General features: G+C 49.1%; 1 protein-coding gene across 4 annotated transcripts in view; it reads left to right on the top strand.

Moving 5' to 3' along the window:
* The window catches only part of ANKS1A (ankyrin repeat and sterile alpha motif domain containing 1A), a 168,744-nt gene that overhangs the window by 108,620 nt on the left and 39,910 nt on the right, over positions 1-20,214 (top strand). For all 4 annotated transcript variants that reach the window (XM_040249062.1, XM_040249061.1, XM_040249060.1 and 1 more), the window contains one exon: positions 902-1,488. In XM_040249062.1, coding sequence (XP_040104996.1) covers positions 902-1,488 — 587 coding nt within the window. The remainder of the gene's footprint in view (positions 1-901; positions 1,489-20,214) is intronic.

Here is a 20,214-nt window from a genome sequence, read left to right as displayed (position 1 = left end):
GGGTTTCCGGGATGTTAGGGCCGTCTCAGGAGCACGGCACACGTCTCGGCACTGACAAATCAGAACCTTTGGTTTCAGTAGACCAGCTAAGGTTAAACTTAAACAAATAGGAGCAGCTGGGAGGCTTTGCAAAGAGTGAGATGTGCACATTCTCAAAAAAAAAAAAAAAATCTGTGTTCCCTGAGGAAGGAAGGATGAGGCGTGGAACTCTAGATCGCTGCCCTCCACCCCCAACCCGAATCTGAGGAAGGAAGCAGTTATTTCTCTGCTAGTTTGTTGTGCACTTTCGGTTAAGGAATTCCAGAAGTCGCAGGTTGTGGATCATGACTTCCATCACCCCCCCCCCCCCCCCCCAAACTGTTGCTGCTTGCCAGAGGAAGGGAGGGCGGGTGGCTCTAAATAACACTTTGGCCTTTATGGAAATGTATCAGATGTTCCAGGAGTGAGTCTCGCTTGCTCGTGCTTGCTTGCTGGCGTGCTCTCTCTCTCCCTCCCTCTCACTTTTACTCCGTGTTCACTCCTTCTCTCCTCACTTGTGTCCTTTCTGTAGGATATAGTTAGCACCTCCTGTCGCCTTATATAGCAAGGTCTGGTCGTTAATGTTAACAGAAATTTAACAACAAGGAAGGCTGCCAGATAGCATTAATCAGGCCAGTGTTTGGAATTTCATAAATGCTCTGACTTTGGGTACAAATTGGACATTAAGAACAATACGAAACTGTGTTTGCTGACTTCCTCTCACCTCTTCTCTCCCTCTGCCTGCTCCCCAGCCATCCAGCTTCTCTCCCTTTTTTCCTGCTTCTGAATTCCTCTGCTCGGCCGTGTGCTCGCTGCATTGGAACTTTGTTGGTTTTTGCCGCATTTAATTTTGTTGTTTCTCTGTGTCTCCGTCCACTCCAAGACCACAGGCGGAGCAGTGGTGGCCGGAGCCAGGACTCTGCGGAGGGGCAGGACGGGCAGGTCCCGGAGCAGTTCTCAGGTCTCCTCCACGGCTCCTCCCCGGTGTGTGAGGCGGGGCAGGACCCTCTCCAGCTGCTCCCTGCCCCTGGCCAGAACCATCGAGAAGGGTCCCCCGCGCAGGGCGCCTGCCCCGAGGAGATGCAGCTGGAGCAGACAGGCAGGCGTGCGTCTGGAGCCTCCCCGCCCCGCGTGCTGGACCAGAGTAGGAGAGCGGGCCACCCGGCAAGCCTGCCCCCCGCCCACAGCCAGACGCACCCCAAAACTTCGATGCGCACAGCCTTTCCACGCCCTGGGGGCGCCGAGGAGGAAGGTGACCTGAGCGGGGCCAGGAGCCGAGCCCCTCCCACCAGCAGACCCAAGGCTGAGCTCAAACTCAGCCGCAGCTTGTCCAAGTCTGACTCTGATCTCCTGACCTGCTCCCCTACGGAGGACGCCACGATGGGGAGCCGGAGTGAGTCCCTGTCCAACTGCAGCATTGGGAAGAAGAGGCTGGAGAAGTCGCCCTCCTTCGCCTCCGAGTGGGACGAGGTAAGGCTGTGTGTTGTCTCGGGGAAGAGAGCCAGGCTGGCCAAGCCTCCATGCTCACCCGGGTGCCGATGCCCAGGACCAGCATATGGGCTGCGGCTGCCGGCTTCCTTCACACTTCCACCAGAGTGTTTCCGACAGCTGGGAGGGGGCAGGTGCCCTGGAGCCAGGACAAGGGTCTTCGTGCCTGCGTGGCAGAGGACAGGTCCACTTACAGTTAATCTGCAGGGCGGAGGCCCAGCAAAGCAGGACTGAGGGAGAAGCAGTTCCTAGAAGTGACATGCTGTTTGGAAATATTTGGATCCCATGGCCTAACTGAGGGAGCCAGGCTCGCCCTGAAGATGCTGCGGAAGAAGTAGAGGACTTCCTGTGAGCCTTCAGGAGGAAGAGGGGAGATGCAGGGCTAGGGGGTTGGGGCTTTGGGAGAAGCTGCTGAAAAGGGACCAGAAGGGGCTTTTCTGTTTCCCACCGCGTGTGATTCTCCTGTTTTTCCCAGGAAGACCACATGCTCTCCCGGCAGAACCTTCTGCCCATCCCACATTCCTGGGTTGGTGGGGCAGAGGGCTAGGTGGTTTAGGAAACAGAGTGATTAGTGAGGAGAACACATTTGGAATCCGAGGCCCAGGTTCCTTTCAGAGCCATTGTTATAGAATAGAAATATGTGCCCAAGTATTTTGCAATGACCTGTGACATGTCTTCCTGGGCAGAAGAATGTGTTTCTCAAAGCTTGGTAAACATGCAAGGAATGTTCAAGTACTACCCTCTCAGGCTTCTAGCTGAGAGGAAGCTGACTTTGAAGCGGACTGGATCTGTCTCCCTGGAACATTTTCACAAGATGAATTTAGCTCTCAAGAGGAGGGGACCACTGCAGCTGGCATGTCCATTTGAACATTCTGTAGACTAAATGCCCTACCCAGCCCATCCGGGCTGCAGCTGTAAAAGTTATGTAAACCAAAGCTAATCCCATTCCCAGTATGGGAACAGGGCGGGGCCAATTCCTCCAGCACTCATCTCCAGATAAGATGAGGTTTAGGACTCTGTTTAGTCAGGGACAGGAAGATCCTGTGCCAGAGAATATCTTCACTGTTTAGCAAACCAGGATTTGGTGGTGAGCCTGTGCCTGATGCCAGGCCACTTAAGGAAAGGTAGCTGGTATTCGAGAGCACCTGTGCCCGAGATGGCACACGGGAGAGCAGAGGTTTGTAGGGACGTCTGCTCTACCTTTGTTTTCAAAACAGAGTTGTTCTAATTTACAGTCCAGTATAGGATAAGGCAACTTAAGAGTAAGAGGCAATATTCTCTGAAGTGGCAGGAGAAATCAACAGAGGAAAACATCAGTGGGAGTGGGGTGGGCAGAGATGAGGCGTATGAGAGGGCGGAAAGGGGGCTTCAGGAAAGATCACAGAGAAGTGGAGTTGGACATGGAATTCAAGAGCCAGGTGTTCTGGTTAGAACCAGATTGGAGCCATGGGATGGAGAAAGGACATGGAGGCAGAGAGAGCAGGTGAGTGAGCACGAGGGTCTAGGGGAGCTTCGGTCACGTGGCTCCTGTAGCGTGCAGAGTCTGTATAGGGACAGGAAGAAGTCAGGGCAGAAGGTGAGACTGGGACCAGAGAGTGAGAGGACTTTGCCATGAGGCTGAGAAGTGAGGGAGTGATTTGCTGTCACGGCAGCGTCTCAGAGTTCACACGGGCTGCTGGACCAGCCTGATGAATCACCCCTTCTTTATGTCTCACCCTGAGTCCCTCCTCCATCCCAAGCGGTCAGCAGTGCTGGACGATTCTTCACAGACTGTCCAGGCCCTGTTGGTGTGCAGCACTGCCAGGCAGTGTTACGGGCTCCAGCATCTCCTGGAAAAGAAACATAACAATCACCGAGGCACAGCCAGGCTTAATTGAAGTTGCCTGTTGGGTCTCCTTACATCGTAATGAAAGGAGGCTGGCCATACGCTGATACTGTCTTGGTGGGTAGAGATTGCTAGTGGATACAGGGAACCCAGGGACTCCTGGGCCAGGCTGTGGTGAGGCTAACCACCAGAAGGACTGTTAAATTTTAAGTCTGAAAAAACTAAAGGCAATTGAGGTCTTGTTGGAAAGCATTCAGAAGATGAAGCTGTGCTTGCATAGTAAACATTAACAACGTGCTTTATGTTTAACCCTTCAGGATTGTTTTGAGCCATATTATACTTGGTTTGGGGGGATAGCTCTATCTAAAGAGAAACTTGAAGAGTGTTTCCCACCCTGTTTGGCCCTAAACGCAGGGCTTGGCAGACTTCCCTAGAGCAGGGCATTAAGTAATGGCTGCTCGCCACCCACCCTGACCCCTGCCTGAAGGCTGATTTGCCTGTATCCTGTGCTTGACAATTTTATTTTCTTTGTCGTCATTAGCTCTAAGGGGTCAGGAAGGCTGCCCTGAAGGAGCTTGGGCCCAGCTCAGCTCTTCACCAAAGGGACCAGGAGGAAGAGGGAGGCTCTGGGGCAGGGCGCTGCAACCCCAGCACGGACGGGGTTGCCTGTGGGTCGGCCAGGCTGATCCTGGAAGGCAGCACAGGGCAGCCCAGGGGCCCCGCTCTGGAGTCAGTAGACCTGGCTCCATGAACTTCACCTCCATGTGGGAGGCTCCAGGAAGCCTCGGAGTGGTTACCCTCATTTGTGAAACGGAGGCGGTCCAATCTGTGTTTCAGAGGTGTTTTTACCAATTAGATACGTTTCAGAACTCAGCACAGTTCGCAGTAGGCATAAAGTGTTGTGTGAATGGTAGATATTAATACTGTTATTGTGCCTGCAGCTTTGGAGGGAGAGAACTGGGGCCTGGAGCATCTTGAGAACTTGAGAAAGGCAGAGCTTTGGGGGAAGGGTCGGCGGAGACTAGGAAGTTCAAGTGCTTCAGCCTCCTGCCTGGCCCTGCCCTACTCGAAACAGAAGAGCCCGCCCCGCCTGGGAGAGGAGGATGGGGGCCCCACACTGTCCTTCGAGAAATGAACGAGCTCTTCTGCCTGATTCCCTGGGAGCAGAGGGTAGAGAGCAGTCCGCAGCCTCTCCACTTTATTGTTCTGGTGTCGCTTCTGCGTCCGGGCCTGTGTGGCCGCTTGATTGGCCGGGTGTGGGGGTAGTGTCTGTTGGGCACGTGCGCAGTGGACGGCCACTGTTTTCACATGCAGCCTGTTCCTCTCAGGTGTTACTGTGGGCCCTATTGGTCGCCCTGGACCAAGGATTCTGGAAGTTAGCCTGGTTAAGGGCAACCTCTGAGACAGTGGACACTAGTGATGCTTGTATTCTCCCTATTTTCTGTTGTGTTTACCAATGAGAGTTTGCTTTGAAGAGTGCTCAGGCTAAGAGGTGCTCTAAATCCCAGCTTCAGTAGACACTTGCTGTGTTCTCCAGTCAAAATCAGCATCTTCTTTGTCTTAATGATCCCTTGTGGCATCATAGAAGGTAAACTGAGAGGCTGAAGATAAATAAACTGTAAAATATACAAATAAGGAGTGGGAAAATCACCTTCCTCTCTTTACATAGTCAGTCTCTGTTAATGTTTGATATCTATCTAAATTTGAGATCTTAGTACATTTGCTGGTTTATAATTTGCTTTTCTTACCTAATTGCTGCGTATCGGGTATGGCTTGCTGGGACCGTGTCAGTAAGATCGGATTCAGGTCCTCATTCTGAAAAGCACAGTATCCTGTCTCTGCTTATATCATCAGGTTAGTTAGTTCGTTCTTCTGGCTGTTCTCTGGTGGTTAGACGTGGTGCATGGCATCTTCCATCTGCCCTTCAGTGTGTTCCCCACCCTCCCTACCTGCCTGTGTGCCCCCAGAGGCCCACCCTTGTGAACTGTATCACTCGGCCAAGGAAATCTTGGATTGGCTGGGTTGCTCTACTGAAGCCCCCGAGCCCTGTGAGAGACCGTGTCTCAGTAGCTGTTCTCTGTGCATTTTGGTAACATTCCTCCCCCAGACCCATTAGGTCTGGGGCTCCACCCTTGTTCCTCTCTCTGTCCCCAACACAAACCTGTACCAGTAATCCCTTTATTTAGCTCCTTCAGTTCCCCAGTTCGAATGTGCCGCCTTTTTCCTGCAGGGACCATGAGTGATACAAACATTTCTAGCATGGTTTCTGTCAAGTCTAAACAACCATAGATGGCTGTGTGCTGGAGCAGTCAACATGGCTCTTGCATGTAAATTGTAAATTAATCTTCATTTGCAGATGAACCAGAAGGGCGTGGATGTTCAGGGTGCTGGGAAGCAGGAGAGATTCATCATTTAACGGGGAAGATACCTGTTCTCCTTACACACACACACACACACACACACACACACACGAGTTGGTGTCTGGTCAGATAGTAGTTTGAATATATAAAAAGTCCTAATACCTGCCTTTGAATGGGATTGAAGCTCTGGAAAGGAAAAGCCACAGAAGGCCACTTGTCTACTTAGCATAAACATTTGAGTCATTTAGAACTTAGCTAAAGGCTTTAGTGATGAATCTGTGTTTCATAATCAGCTTTCATCAACATTAAACTAGTGAGAGATGGGTGAAGAACAGGGACATGCTTTGCATACATTTTGTGCAAACAGAGTAATCTCTGGCCAGGGGTTTGGGGAGTGTCCTGGTTTTGACTAAAATGGTAGCTGCAGGGACCTTGAGTGCCTCCACATGGAGTGAAGGGGCAGCAGCCAGGAGGGCACCCTCCCAGGCCAGGTCCCAGACGCTTTTCCAGCAGGCTCTCCAGTTGGAGGCATGATGTCATAGAGAGAAATGCTGATTGGTTCAACTCCACCGAGGCTGTGCTTGCTTTTAACCCTTGAGGGTCAGGTGTGCAAGAAAATACCTTAGATCTTAAACCCAGAGATTTGGGCTTGAGTTTCTACTGACCATGGCTGAACTTCCCACACCACTGTTCTGCAGTGTGTATTGTTCTTTATTATGTAAACAAGTCCTTTCTGCTGAGCACAGCCCTCCCGCTCGAAACAAGAATGTGACCCTCCTACCTCTGGGGACAGATTGGAGCCTGGAGTGACTATTTACGTTGCTTCTAGGTTTATTCAGGAGACACAACTTTTATCCTAGAACCTCAACATTCACCTTTGGTTTTAAGTGGTCTGGTAGGATGGAGGGTGTTTTTGTTTTCCTATTTTAAAAATAAGCTCATTTATTGAATAGTAGTATTAGTGTTAGTCGCTCAGTCGTGTCTGACTCTTTGTGACCCCATGGACTGTGGCCCACCAGGTTCCTCTGTCCATGGGGATTCTCCAGGCAAGAATACCGGAGTGGATTGCCATTCCCTTCTCCAGAGGATCTTTCCAACCCAGGGATCGAACCTAGGTCTCCTGCATTGCGGGCAGATTCTTTACCATCTGAGCTACAGGGTATAGAGTCCTATGTAAACAGTTTTGGCCTTTTTGTCTGACAAATCCACGTGGTTTTCTTAGTGTAGATTAAATATATATGTAAATATGGGCATCTCCGTGGCCTGGTGCATTGTGAATAAACCAGAGCTGGTCCTGGCTCTGCAGTAGGCCAGTGATGAGAAGATCAGTGTGACCACCCCTGCCTGCATCTCTGGATTTCCTCGTTGCTGTTTTTCCTATCTTTTTACTTATTCTGCCCTTTATTTTCTTTTATTTACTTACTTACTTCTGGCTTCCCTGGGTCTTAGTTGCTGTGAGTGGGTGTTCTTAAGTTACGGTGAGCAGGGGCTACTCTCTACTTGCAGCGACTCTGGTGGCTTCTCTCTCATTGCCAAGCACGGACTCTGGGGTGAGGGCTTGGCAGTCGTGGCTCAAGGGCTTAGTGACCCCGCAACATGTGGGATCTTAGTTTCCCAGCGAGGGAGCAAACCTGTGTCCCCTGCATTGGCAGGTAGATTCTTAGCCACTGGACCACCAGGGAAGTTCCGCTTCTTGATTTCTCTCTCTTTTTTTTTTTCACCCCTTTGCTTTTTCTCTCATTTTCATCTGTGCTCTTTCCTGTCTTTTTACTTTCTTCCTCTTTTTTTCTTTTCCTCTTCATTCTTATTTTTACTGGTAGAATCAAGGAGAGGCTTTGCTAACAGCCTTTCATTCTCAGCCTTCTCCGCCAGGGGTTTTCTGTTTTTTGTTAAATATTTTTATATTCTGCAGAACATCTTACTACTCGTGGAATAGGTTTTTTATTTATATAGACTCTGGGAAAACAGTGTGGACTGCACGTGGACTTCCTTTGAAATCTGTGACCCTCAGCAATGACACAGAGCTCTTTTCTGGATGCCACTGTTGTGCTCTCACCCTCAGAGATGTGATCCTGTCTCTGCTCTGTGTTTTCATGGAACACTGCCCGAGCTGCCTGGGGCTCCTTTACTTTCCTTTGTCCTGCTTTCTTCCCCAGCGATGTCCCGTTTTGGTGCCCCCAGGGGAGTAGCCAGTGGGGAACAGGAGTGCTTGTGGCCTGGCCAGGGCCACGATGCTGAGGACTCTACCCCAGGTGTTCTGCTCTGTCCTGCTCGGGAGCTTGGATGAGCCAGTCTTTGCGCCACAGGGCCCACCTGTCCATAACTCAGAGCGGCCTGTTTATCTCTCTGGACAGGTAGAAACTGCCTGAGCTCACTAGGAGCCTGCAAATGACAATTTGTCTGACAGTCTGTTCTTGCCTGCTCTGATTTAAACAACCAGGAAGCCATTGTAAACTCAGTGGAAGTGGTGTGGTTTGTATAAATGTTCCAGTTCCTTTCTGCTTTGGAGCTATTTTCAACAGACCCTCCAAAGAAAACCAGGGTGGTGCCTTGGGTCTGCTGTGCGTTTGGGCATGCCGTCCTGGGGTCTGCTGCTGGGCGAATAGCTCTGTGCTGGCTCGTAGGACCGGAGAGAACAGGCATTCTGACAGGTGTGAGGTGACAGCGCATTATGGTTTTGATTTGCATTTCCAAGTTGCTTAATGATGTTGAGCATCTTTTCATGTACCTGTTGGCCACTTGTTTGTCTTCTTTATTTATTTTTGGCCTTGCTGGGTCTTTGTTGTTGCACATGGGCTTTTTCTAGTTGCGGTGAGCAGGGCCTACTTTCTCGTTGCAGTGTGTGGTTTTCTCATTGCGATAGCTTCTCTGTTGTGCAGCCCAGACTCTAGGCATGCAGGCTTCAGTAGTTGCGGCACTTAGGTCCAGTGGTTGTGGCGCTCGGGCTTAGCTGCCCCGTGGCATGTGGAATCTTGGACCAGAGATTGAACTGGTGTTCCCTGCATTGCAAGGTGGATTCTAAACCACTGGACCACCAGGGAAGCCCTGATTGCCTAATTTAGAAAAATGTCTATTTAGGTCCTTTGCCCATTTTAAAATTATTTTATATATATATATATATATATATATATATATTTACTACGGAGTTGAATTCCTTGTATGTTTTGGATGTTAACTCCTTATTTGGATACGTGGTTTACAGATGTTTTCTCCCATTCCATTGGTTATCTTTTCATTTTGTTACTGATTTCCTTTGCTTGTGCAGATGCTTTTTAATTTGATGCAGTCCTACTTGTTTATTTTTGCTTCTGTTGCCTTTTGCTTTTGGTGTCAAATCCAAAAAATGGCTGCCCAGACCAAGCATCCTGGTGATTTTTATAGCAGCTATTTGATCTTGTCCACTATTGGATTCAGTTTTCCAAATGAGTAAAGTTTGCAAGCTGAAATGACTTGCCTAAGATGTTGGTGTTGTTAAATGAGGGAGATCAGTTGGAGCTTCTAAATCTTAATGAGATTGTAGTTATTAATAGCATATAGGTGAGTTGAATTTTCATTGTGGTATTAATTAGCAGTTACTTTTCAGTTCTTATTTAACCCCAATTTATTGCAGCCCTATTTTACTTTTCTCCCTAACTCCAGAAAGAAAATTTTTTTTTTGGTCTAGTTATATAAAGGAAAGACCCCGGTTAGGGTCTGTGAGTTCCACCACATCAGTTCTGGATCCTGCACACTGTCCTGCCTAGCAGTTCTGCAGATATTTGACACTGAGATTCTGTCCTCCCACCCTCAGACCTTCTCATTTCCTTGCCAGGAAATCCAGCTCCTTCTCCCTCAGCTCGGGTGGTGGTTCTCACACCGCTTCCGCCCCAGCTCTTCTCTGGCTGCGTTCAGGTCTTCAGGTCCTCTCCGAGTCGTAGGACGTCACCACAGATTGCATTATATATTCTGATGGAGTTTTACTTGTCACATACCACCTGGTAACACCTCATCAAGGAGTCTGATGAACCTACCCTCCTGAAAAATCACAGGAACCCGTTGTCAGTGAACCCAAATCCAGGGCCCTGTGTGTGAGAGCCCCTTCTTCCGCTTTAGGAGGCCATACAGAGAGCTGCTCTGTGAGGTGACTGACGGCGCCGGGTTGCCTTGTGAAGCTTCTGCCCGCGCTCCCCACCTGAGGCAGGGTTCAGCCTCTCCCCTGTTGTGCTTTTTGGCAAAATCAGTGTAGGTCTTTCCCCTGGCACGGAGGTGTGACTGTACCTGCTCTCCTCCTGACAGGCGAGGGGCTGCCTGGCCCTTGAGGCCTTCTCAGGCAGTGTGTAGCGTCTGCAGGCCTCTCACTGTGGCCTTATTTAGAGGTAGAGATGCTTTGGTAGCAGTTCTTTTTTTTTTAAGCAGCAGGGTGGATGAGGTTCGGGGAAGCCTGTGTGGTGTGCATGGCCCCATGCCAGGCTCTGTAAAGGCTGCCTCAAACCCTCATGTGCACTTGACTGCGAGTGCTTCCTCCCCTCCCCACCCTGTGTCAGTCACCAAGCTTTTCTCTCAGAATCTCCTTCTTCCTCTCCATCCCCACCTTCCTGACCTCAGTGTTCTGCTTTGCCCTGGGCTTCTCCTCTAGTCCATGTTATTTGTCACTGCCTTGACATGGTCCTAAATATTTTGTATCATCTCCCCTGACTAAGAACCTCCCCGGTGCCCTGTTGCTATAGCACAGAGTTGAAATTTCTCAGCCTGGATTCATGGTTCTGCAGAGAATAACCCAATTCCAGCTTCTGCACATGGCTTTCTGTCTCATTTTGCACTCCATTTTTCTGGTTCCCATCAATTCCTTTACCCACTGTTTTCCTTTGGTTTATACCTTTATAACTTTGGTTTATACCTTTGTCCCTGTTGGAATGCCTTTCTCTGTTTCTTCTTGTTGAAATGCCAAAAGCTTGCTCATTCATTCACAGTTATTGAGAGCCTGTTGTGTGCTCATTGTTCTAGGCCCTGGGCATAGTAGAGAAGTGAAATAGTAAATAAAATAGACAGACCCAGCTTTTGAGAGATTACAGTCAAAAGGGAGAGATTATATTAAACAAGTACAAACAAAGATAAGTGCTCTTGAAAGTACTGTGAGAGGTGGAAGGTGGGGAACGGGGCTCAGTTTAGATCAGTGAGGACAGGACCCCAGTCAAGGAGAGGAGGGCAAGCCTCTGTTGGTCCCAGAACCTGCCCCCTTGCAGCCCGGGAGTGCAGAGGCCTCTCACTGGACACTCTCTCCTCAGGCACTAATTTGCCACGCTGGTCATTGCTGATCTTGTTTTTTTGTGCATGGCCTGTTTCCCTAACCAGATTAGAGACATTTCAAGGATAGTAATCACAGTTCATTTTACAAAAGGGACACTTAGAAATGTGTCAGTGGTTAAGGACCTTGGAAAGATGTCAGAGGTCCTGAGTCTAAGGACTCAAGGTTTGGATGGCTGAGGACCTTTCCAGGCTTGAGCAGAGAGAGCTTTCTTTTTGTTCCCGAGGGAGATAGAATAATTAAGTCCTTCTCCAGCTCACCCTTCAATCTTTTTTTTTTCACCCTTCAATCTTGAATTTTATTTTCTTACTCATTCTCTAGTAATAAGTAATAGCTCTTTTATATCACAACAAGGGATTCTAGAGAATATGCAGAATAATTTGCTTCATAATGGGAGCATAGAAATTTATGGATTTCAGAAGAGGTTTATTGCCAGTGTTTTATGGATTTCTCACTTAATTTGATAGATTAGCTCCCCTCCCTCCATTTTTTTTTAAGCCAAAAATGCTTTATGCAAACATTCTAATTTGGAGAGGGAGCATTAAATTTTACATTTAAATGCTGATATCAGTTTTAAGCTAACTCCGTTTACTGCTTGCCCCTTCCCCCATACATAAATAGTTAACAGTCATAAAGGATTTGAAAATAAAAGTCCCCCCTTGCAAATGTCACAGTAGGCGTTATAATTCTTTCTGCTTTAATGGCAGCCCACTCCAGTATTCTTGCCTGGAGAATCCCACGGACAGAGGAACCTGGCAGGTTATAGTCCATAGGGTTGCAGAGTTGGACATGATTGAATTGACTTAGCACATCATATATTGAAGTAAAGACTAGAAGTAGGTTTGGCCAGTTCTTGGCCCCTAATCTTTTTAATTAGATCGAGAGGAGAAAAGAACCAAACAGATATGCTATGTTTCAGGTCCATTTCAGTTAAAATATCAGCTCCTGTGCAGGTAGCTCCATCCATCCCTGTAGGTGTCCAGAACTTGCAGTGGAGTGAATGCAGAACCAAAGAAATCCTCAGCTGTGTACATGTGTGTTTAAAGGCTTCACAGGTACTTGATAGAGTGAAAGCGTTACCATCTCTGACATCTGTGGTGCAGGTAGAATTGATTTGTCAGAAAAGGGAATTTCCCAAAGCCCATTTTTAAAAAATCAAGAATATTGCCGCTGATCCAGAATGAAGGTCCTTGATGAGTTTCCCCTGTTGGGTTAACACAGAGGTCTGGCCATGCTGCAGCTCAGATAATGCTGTTTCCCTAGGGTGAATTTCTTCTGAAGGTTCAATTAGGTTTGGCCTGTTTTCATCCTGGGTAGCCATTTGAGAACTGCCAGTTTCTAAGGCCAGAGCCCAGTGATGGATGCGTTTGTTTCACTGCTGACAGAGATTTCAATGTCAAATCTCCCGGACCCTTGAGGATGGCACCAGAGGCTGATCTCAGTGAAGAACTCGTCTGTTGGTCCTCATGTAGAGATGCAGGCATGCATGTCTCAGAAGGGTTTCAGCTGCCCAGATGGACCCGAGCAGGCTGGATGTTGCAGCCTCTTCGGGCCCCATTCCTGGACAAGAGCTCCATCCTGTGTCACTGAGAACTTTATGTGACATCATCACTGGTGGTCACACCCAAGCCATTCCACAGAGCAGCATTTGCTGGATCTCAGCCTGGCTTGTGGAAAATGAGGTGCACCTGCCCCGTAACATTTCCAACAATGGGAAGAGTGAGTTTCATTTGAGAGCCCCTGAATATCTTCTGTAATCGTACGGCTCAAGAGCTGCTTTGGGGAGCATTCGTGTACCTCTACCAACTTTGCCACTGTGCCCTTTCCTTGATTTAGTTTAGACAAATGCTTCCTACTGGTATTAATTGAAATACATTTCTAAGCCTTCGTATGCTTAGCATTATTCAGGCTAGTATCATTGCATTGTTTGCTCACTTCTATGTAATGTGGTAATTATGTCTATATTTTCTCAATTTTGAGCTACAAAAGGAAATACAGCATCATAAATCCAAAGCCACCTTGGTTAGAGGCAGTCAGCTCTCCAAAGGTGAGGGTTCCGTGTCCAAAGAAATGAAGCTGGAGCCAAGAATAGGACCGACACCTGTGAAATCTGCAGGACTAAATAGGCTGAGCACAGCCTCGCCCCAAAATCCCAGCGTAACGACGTGAAACGAAGACACAGACACTTAAAAGTGGTGTACTAGAACAGATCAAGGAAGCAGCTCCGTTCACACGGTGATTGTACGCCCGTGGGGCTCTTTGTCCTGTGAGTCGGTGGCAGACAGTGGCTCAGGAACCGTCTCGCCATGAGTAAGCGGGTGCAGAGGCACTAGCTGGCCTCCCTGGGGCCTGCTCTCAGCTGCACTGTCAGTGGCTGTCCAGGCAGGCTGACACCGTCCACCGTACCAGCAGGTACTTACTCAGTGCCAGCTCTGAGTGCAGGGCGCACAGCTAAAGGACCTCGCTCCTTGTCTTAGGGAGCTTTTCTGAAGGGAGTCTGGCTCCTGGATTTTGTGTGAGGAGAGTTTCAGGGCAGTGGTCTGACAGAAAGTAGGGACTAGGGGCTGGTCTTAATGATGCACTTTAGTGTTTTTACTTAAGTTTTATGGGTTCAACAAAAACAGCTTTCTAAATCTGCTCTGGTTTAATCCTCACGTGAGACTAAGAAAACGTTAGTTGTTTGTCTATAAAAGAACTGTGTGTTTTCCTGGGTTGGCTTGGCGGGAGTAAGTGTGCCCCAGCCCATGGTGCCCGGCCTTAATCCTGCCATGGCCAGATTCTTTTTCCACCTCTTTCACCTTAACGCCACTTTGTCATATGGGTCTTAGGGCTGGTGTTTGTTTTAACTGAGTTCCTTTCACCCTCGTGCCTCGCCTCGTGCTGATTGGTTGTTGCCAGCCTGTGTTGGGCAGAAATCGGACAGCCTCACTCCTCTCCTCAGTTCCACGGTTGGTTCTTTGGTGATATCTAGCAAATTGTGGTCCTCTCTGGGTATGAGTTTTTCTATCTGTAAAGGAGCATAAAACAAGAATGTTTCCTACAGGTTCCCTGTGAAATCTGGAAGGTCAGTCCCTCGCCTGGGACACATCAGGAGATGATTTGGAAGCCAGGCCTCTGAGAGGCACAGAGCGGTGTCACCAGCGGCTGCCCTTCACAGGTGGCTGCCCCACCTCTCTGCTCGGTGTCCTGCTTTGCATTCAGAGCAGGAAAGCTGTTAGCACGAGGCTCATTTAAAATCCCAGTTGAGGAGGTTAGCATAGCATCCTTAATTCTAGCGAGTGGCTCCAGCTTTCTCTTGAGCAGTTGGAGTGATTAAATGTCATAATATATCAGGGGAGTGCCAGTTATGAACATGCATTTCATGCTGGGTGCGTTTACATTCTTTGATTGGTATTGGGCATAGCACTGACCTACCTTGGCAGCACCTTTAACTGGGGGTCTTCGTTGACTCAGATTGGACTGAGCAGGGCCAGGACTGCTGCCAGGGCGTCACCTGCTCTTTCACAGTCACCCTGTTGGAACAGCTAGGATCTTATCCACATTTCTCATCACACTGCCCACACAGCCAGGCAGGATATTGCTCTGAGCCGCAATACTACTTTGATTCATCGTAAAATGTCATATTTACGGAAGGTTCCATAAATATGAGTTATCTCCTTTACAGGTTAGTAGACTTCGGCCTGTAGAGAATGCTACCTACCCAGTGTCTCACGAGACCTTTGACAGTACCCAAGCCTCTGTTGCTTAGCAACATCTTTGGCACAGAAGGGGCACTCCCACTGGTTGAACAAAGGAGCAAACCCAGATCTCCTGGGACTTGTTTGAGCAACAGAGTTAATTTTACCCTTTTTGGTAACAGTACCAGCATACCAAATCTGATTTTGGTTGAGTGTCTGATCTAGATTGTTAGAAGATTCCATTTGTTTTCTTGGAAGAGACTACCACTTTCATGTTGCAGATGCCAGCTGAAAAGTTTGACCTTACAGTTTGCTGTTTCCCTTATTGCACTTTAAGGCAGTGAGTCTCAAAGTAACTATAGAGCAGCAGCAGCTTCACCTGGGAACTTGCTAGAATGCAAATTCTTAGCTCCTCCCCAGACCTGGTGAATTAGCCGCTCTGTGGGAAGCCCGGCAACCAAGGTTGTAACAGGCTTTGAAGCCCACCCCCCCCACCCCCCGCAATCCACGCACGGCGAAGTCTGACAGCTTCTGTTTTAGGAGGTAAGTCTCAGGCGTGTTTCCTCCAGTTGTGAAGAGACAGTGAACAGAGCACACAGTTATGAACATACAAGAACTAAATGTAGGGATGCATAACACTAGAAAGCAAGTAAAATTTAATGCCAGTTTTATCGGGCACATTTAATGTATCCGTGATAATTATTGTGCTAGTGGTAATTAGGTAAATGAAAAGCGGTTTATATAAGTGGCTGTAATGAGTATTACTGAGGCAAATCAAGTTTTTATCTTTTTTCCCCCTTATTAGCTTTCTCATATCTGATGGTGGCCACGCTGTTGGCAGTTTCCCTCCTTACGCCAATTACATCCTTCAGACACCCGCAGAGATACGCTCATTCATGGCGGGAATTCGGCTCTCATCTCTCCACTGTTGGTCTTCCCCGTGATCATTTGTCTTAGGTAGATTTCCCCCAAAGCAGTATCTGGATGCAAATAATTTATCTGGGAGGGGATCCTAGGAAGCACTCCTTGGGGAGCAAGAGTGTGAGAAAGAAAGGGAACTACTAAGGGGCTTGTTGCCTGGGCCTGGGCTCAGGACCCGCCAGGGAACCCAGGTGGAAGGAGCCCCTCAGTCTGAGTGCGTGCTTCTCCCTGGACTTCCAGCCCACTTCCAGTCCAGCCAGGGTCCAGGCCCAAGGGCCCTGGCAGCCGGAAAGAGCCCGCAGAGAGCTGCAGGTGTTTATAGTTGGAAACCAGGCTTGTCAGGGCGTTATAAATGCTGATGCTACCCTGTCAGTAGCCCAGGGCTAAGGTTTCCTGAGCTCTCTTGGCTACACCCGTCCCCCAGCCTGGAAGTCTGTGGGGACCCCCACCGTGGTGCTGGGACACACCCGATCCTAGGGTCTGGAGCTGCCAGGAATGTGGCAGGCAAGTCCTCAGGGCTCTGAGAGCAGCTGCCAAGGGTGGCGGCAGGAGGACAAGGAGCGTGTGCTGTGAGAACGGACCCTGGGTCTCAGAGTCTGAGCCCGTGAGGGGCAGGTGGCGCAAATGATGAAATCTCGGGATTGTAAATGGCAGACGGTGAGTCTCTCTGCTCTGGTGGAGGAGAAGAGGGAAGGCAGAAGGTTCTGGGTGCTGGTCAGAAGAGTAGAAGGCAGAAGGGAAGCTTCAGTTTGTTGCCAGAAATCCCCCCGCCCCCTCAGCCTCAGAGCACACCCCATCCTGTCCCACTTCTGTGTTCCGGCCTCTCACGGCTGCAGAGGACGGTCTGAAGCCGAACCGGCTGAGAGTGCCAGGCCCCCTTCAAGTGGGTCTGTCGGCACAGTGAGTTTGCTTGCTAGGCTGCTGAGGATGAAGGACTGGAATCTTGCATTCTTACTAAGATAGTCCTCAGAACAATTTTGACTGGTCCATTATAAAAGGAGAAGATTGGGGACAGTGAGGAGTGTCATGGTGGTGTTGATGGCAGTTTTTTTGCCAACTGCCTTAATTTTAAATATGTTCATCCTTTGTACTTTATACTTTACGTGTCCTTTTATAAAACAAAGAAATTTTCATGTTAAGATTTTGTCCTTTATTCATATTTTTTGTTTTGAAATAATTATAGATTCACAGAGAGTTGCAGAAATAGTATAGAGAGGTCCTTTATTTGGGACTCGTCACCCAGTTTCTGCCAATAGTATAATGCATTACATAACTCTTGCACAATATCAGAGTCAGGAAATTGACTTTGATACAATCCACAGACCCTGTTCTCATTTCACCAGTTGGGGGTGGGGGGTTGTGATTCTGTGCAGTTTTTTTGTGTGTAGGTTCGTATAGCCATCACCATAGTCAAGGTGCAGAATTGTTCTGTCATCACAAAGACCTCCTTCATACTTCCATCGTGCTCGCTTTTAAAGTCCTTATGTGTCATGATGAAAAGGCAACCTTGTAATATTCCCATTATCCCAGTTTAGGGGAAAATGGCCCACACATTTGCTGAGTTTAAGGACCACTGCCCCGTGTCTCCTTGTTGAAGCAAGACAACATGGTGCTCTGCACAGAAGCCATTTTCTAAAAAGAGGCAAGTGTCCCAGGATGTAGAGAAGCTTATTTTTGCATCAGGTCTTCTTCTTTCAGGACTTAGCCCTCTGGAGGCTAAAGTGTATTCACCAAGGGTTACTCTGTATTCTGCTGCCTGCTCAGCTGCCAGGTCAGTGGGGCATCTCAACAGAGGCAGAAAGCAAGGGTCAGCCTTGTGTGGCCTCTCTCATGGCCTTGGTGAAGTCAGTGGATGACTCTGAGCCTCAGTTTCCTTACCTGCAAAATGGGTTCATCTGGATCCTTTCTGAGGCCCCTGCTGGCCAAGTCTGTGGCTTCCCACCTCACTTGGTCCAGCCTTCCTGGCCTCCATTGCCATTGACACAAAGGGCTAAGTTTGTTAATCCTTAAACCAGCTGTACTTAGTTATTCTCACTTCTGGAAGCAAAGTATAAAAAGAAAAAAGGGAAGTCAGAGGTTTCGTACTTCACAGTTTTGACTAAAGCTATCCTGTTTATTTTCAACAGTGTAAGAGCATGTTTGAGATTCTGATGTGTGTGTGTACAACCGCACACACACGCACGCACACACACACACGACCTGAGCTCAAAGATACTTGAGAAAAACAAATCTTGTTGATCTCGGTTGCCGTGAGTACTAAACTCTTGCAGTCTGAACTTGCACTGTCTTTCTGAGTTCCTCTGTCACTCAAGCATTGGATTCTGTAAAAGGTAGATCTTAGACAAGCTTGGGACCCCTGACCTTGGATCCGGGACCTTTGGAGCGTCGGGGAGCCTTCCTTTCTCCTCTCCGAGGACCCCTGGAGCCAGCACACCTGCTCAGAATGCTTCCCCACTGTCTCCTCCCTCTTTCCTCTTATTCCAGAACTCTGCGAAGGGACAAAGTTGGAAGTTGTCTCCCAGTTTTGCTGCCTCTGAAATAAGCACGCAGCCCCCTTTTAAATTGTTATTGCTTATCAAACAAGACGAGAATGGGAAACAGACTGGCAGAAAGAGCCAACAGTAGAGATGGTAGAGAAATATTTTTAAGTAATGGCTGCCCTGGGTCTCACACTAGCAGGAATACACTCGGTCTCTCTTTGGCTCGTCTCACAACCTCTCCCTCGTGGTGGTGTCCTGAGGCTAGCTCCCACTCCTTTTCCAAAGGCCCTCCCTCCTAGACGCACACCCCAGCCCCTGGGGAACAGTCTTGGCCTTGATAAATACTTGAGGAACAGTTGGGACTAGTGGGTTGTGTTTGCTCTGGAATCTTGGTGCGAGCCAAGGTGAGAGATGGTCTCTGCAGGGTGGGGGGCCCCAGGGGTCTCCCAGTGCCTCACAGGGTGGAGAAGGCAGCGTGACTGTCTCTTCTGCCTTTCCTCTCCCGAGTGCAGCCTTTCATGTTCTTCCTGAGAAAGTCCAGTACTCTGTCATCGCAACACACCAGATTCCCTTGCCAACAGGCCCAAGAGTACAGGTCCCCAGGGCTTTCCCAGGGCGGGCGGTCCCCACTGAGACTGCTTGGGAAAGGCTGTGTTCTTTCTGGTTGGTTGGTGTGGTTGTGTACTTGAACATGGCATTTAATCCACAGTCATTTCATGCTGCTGCCCATGTAGGGAGTGGGTTTTCTCAGTCCCAGAAGGCACGTGACCTCACCCTGCCAGCCGGATGAGAAGCCGGGGGTGTGTTGGTGTGTCTTCAGATGCTGGGCCTTTCCATGGACCCCATTTCCTCACCAGCCAGAGACAGCCCTGTGCCTGAGCTCTGGTCCCAGAACCTGAAGTCTTCCTTTGGGGACATCAAGTTGTGCTCCTGTCCACGTGGTCAGGAAAGAGTGACAGGAACCCATGTTCCTTAGGAGCACAGACATGGACGGCTAACAGTAAGGAAAAGCAGGAGGATGACCGCATTTACTGCAGGAGGCCAGTGGCCTCAGAGGCAGGGAAGGGTGGCCGGGACCCGGGAAGGGCGGTGTTGTATTGGCTGTATTCTGTTTCCTGAACTAGGTGGGGGGGTTGTGGATGGGTCATTTATTATTAGTGTTGAAATTACACTGTTATAAAATATACTGTCTGGAATTTAAGAAGTATTTTCAGTTTTTGGTTTTTTTTTTAAGAGGATCGGTCACATTTCCTTGTGGTTGCGGTCAGCACAGGGCTGAGGTGCAAGAGGATGTCGGCAGGAACCTGCAGTGATGCGGTGAGGATGCAGTGGAGGGATTAGGAGGCAAGATGCTGCATGGCTATGGGGAAAGCCGTCACTTTCCCCCTCTTATTTCCTCTTCAGGAAAAGTCTCAGATGAAAGAAAAATGTATGTCCTGAACAAATTCCTAAGAACCTGTTAAGGTGCAACCACTTTAAAAGTCCTTGTGTGTTTTCCACGGGGTATTGACTCAGCCAGGCCAGTGTTCAGTACTTGCTAGGAGCACCCATGGGAAATACAAGAGAAGCAGAAGAGGTGTGGTAGGCTTATGTCAAAGGACCAGGAACTTCCTTGGGCCATATTTATATGGACACATTTGTGTTAGGATGGCCAGGCTACCTCTGCCGCAAGGATCTGAAGACAGAAACCTGGGATGCATTCAGTCCCCAAAGGGTGCTGGCAGAGCACCGAAGCTATTAGATGCCCGCTGTGTGCCGGGCACCCTCCCTCTGTTATCGCATCTAATCCCCGTCTCGTACCTCGAAGCAGGTATTTCTCCATTTACAGACAAGGTTCAGGTAGGTCATGTGTTTTCCAAAGTCTCAGGCCAAGGATAAAGCCTTGTTCTGATTCAGAATACTTTGCTCTATTAGACCACACGGCGTGGAAGAGCCCAGGCGACTCGAGCTGGACCTGAAGGGAGTAGTCGGGTGAAGATGCAGGGGCGGCCCCACAGTGGGGATCCTGAGTGGGGCACGGGCTGGTGAGGACGGTGGGCTGAGAGGCAGGCCCACGCCAGCCCAGCCAGGGTCGGGCGCCTTGGGCTCACTGTTGTCTGCACCGCCGAGCACGGCTTCCCACCCGCACGAGAGCTATCCTCCATGTGCCTGCCATTCCCAC

Source organism: Oryx dammah, unplaced genomic scaffold, assembly GCF_014754425.2.
Source record: "Oryx dammah isolate SB20612 unplaced genomic scaffold, SCBI_Odam_1.1 HiC_scaffold_11, whole genome shotgun sequence".
Lineage (NCBI taxonomy): Eukaryota > Metazoa > Chordata > Mammalia > Artiodactyla > Bovidae > Oryx > Oryx dammah.
Note: the sequence above shows the minus strand (reverse complement) of the source record. Positions and strands in the feature narration are given on the sequence as shown.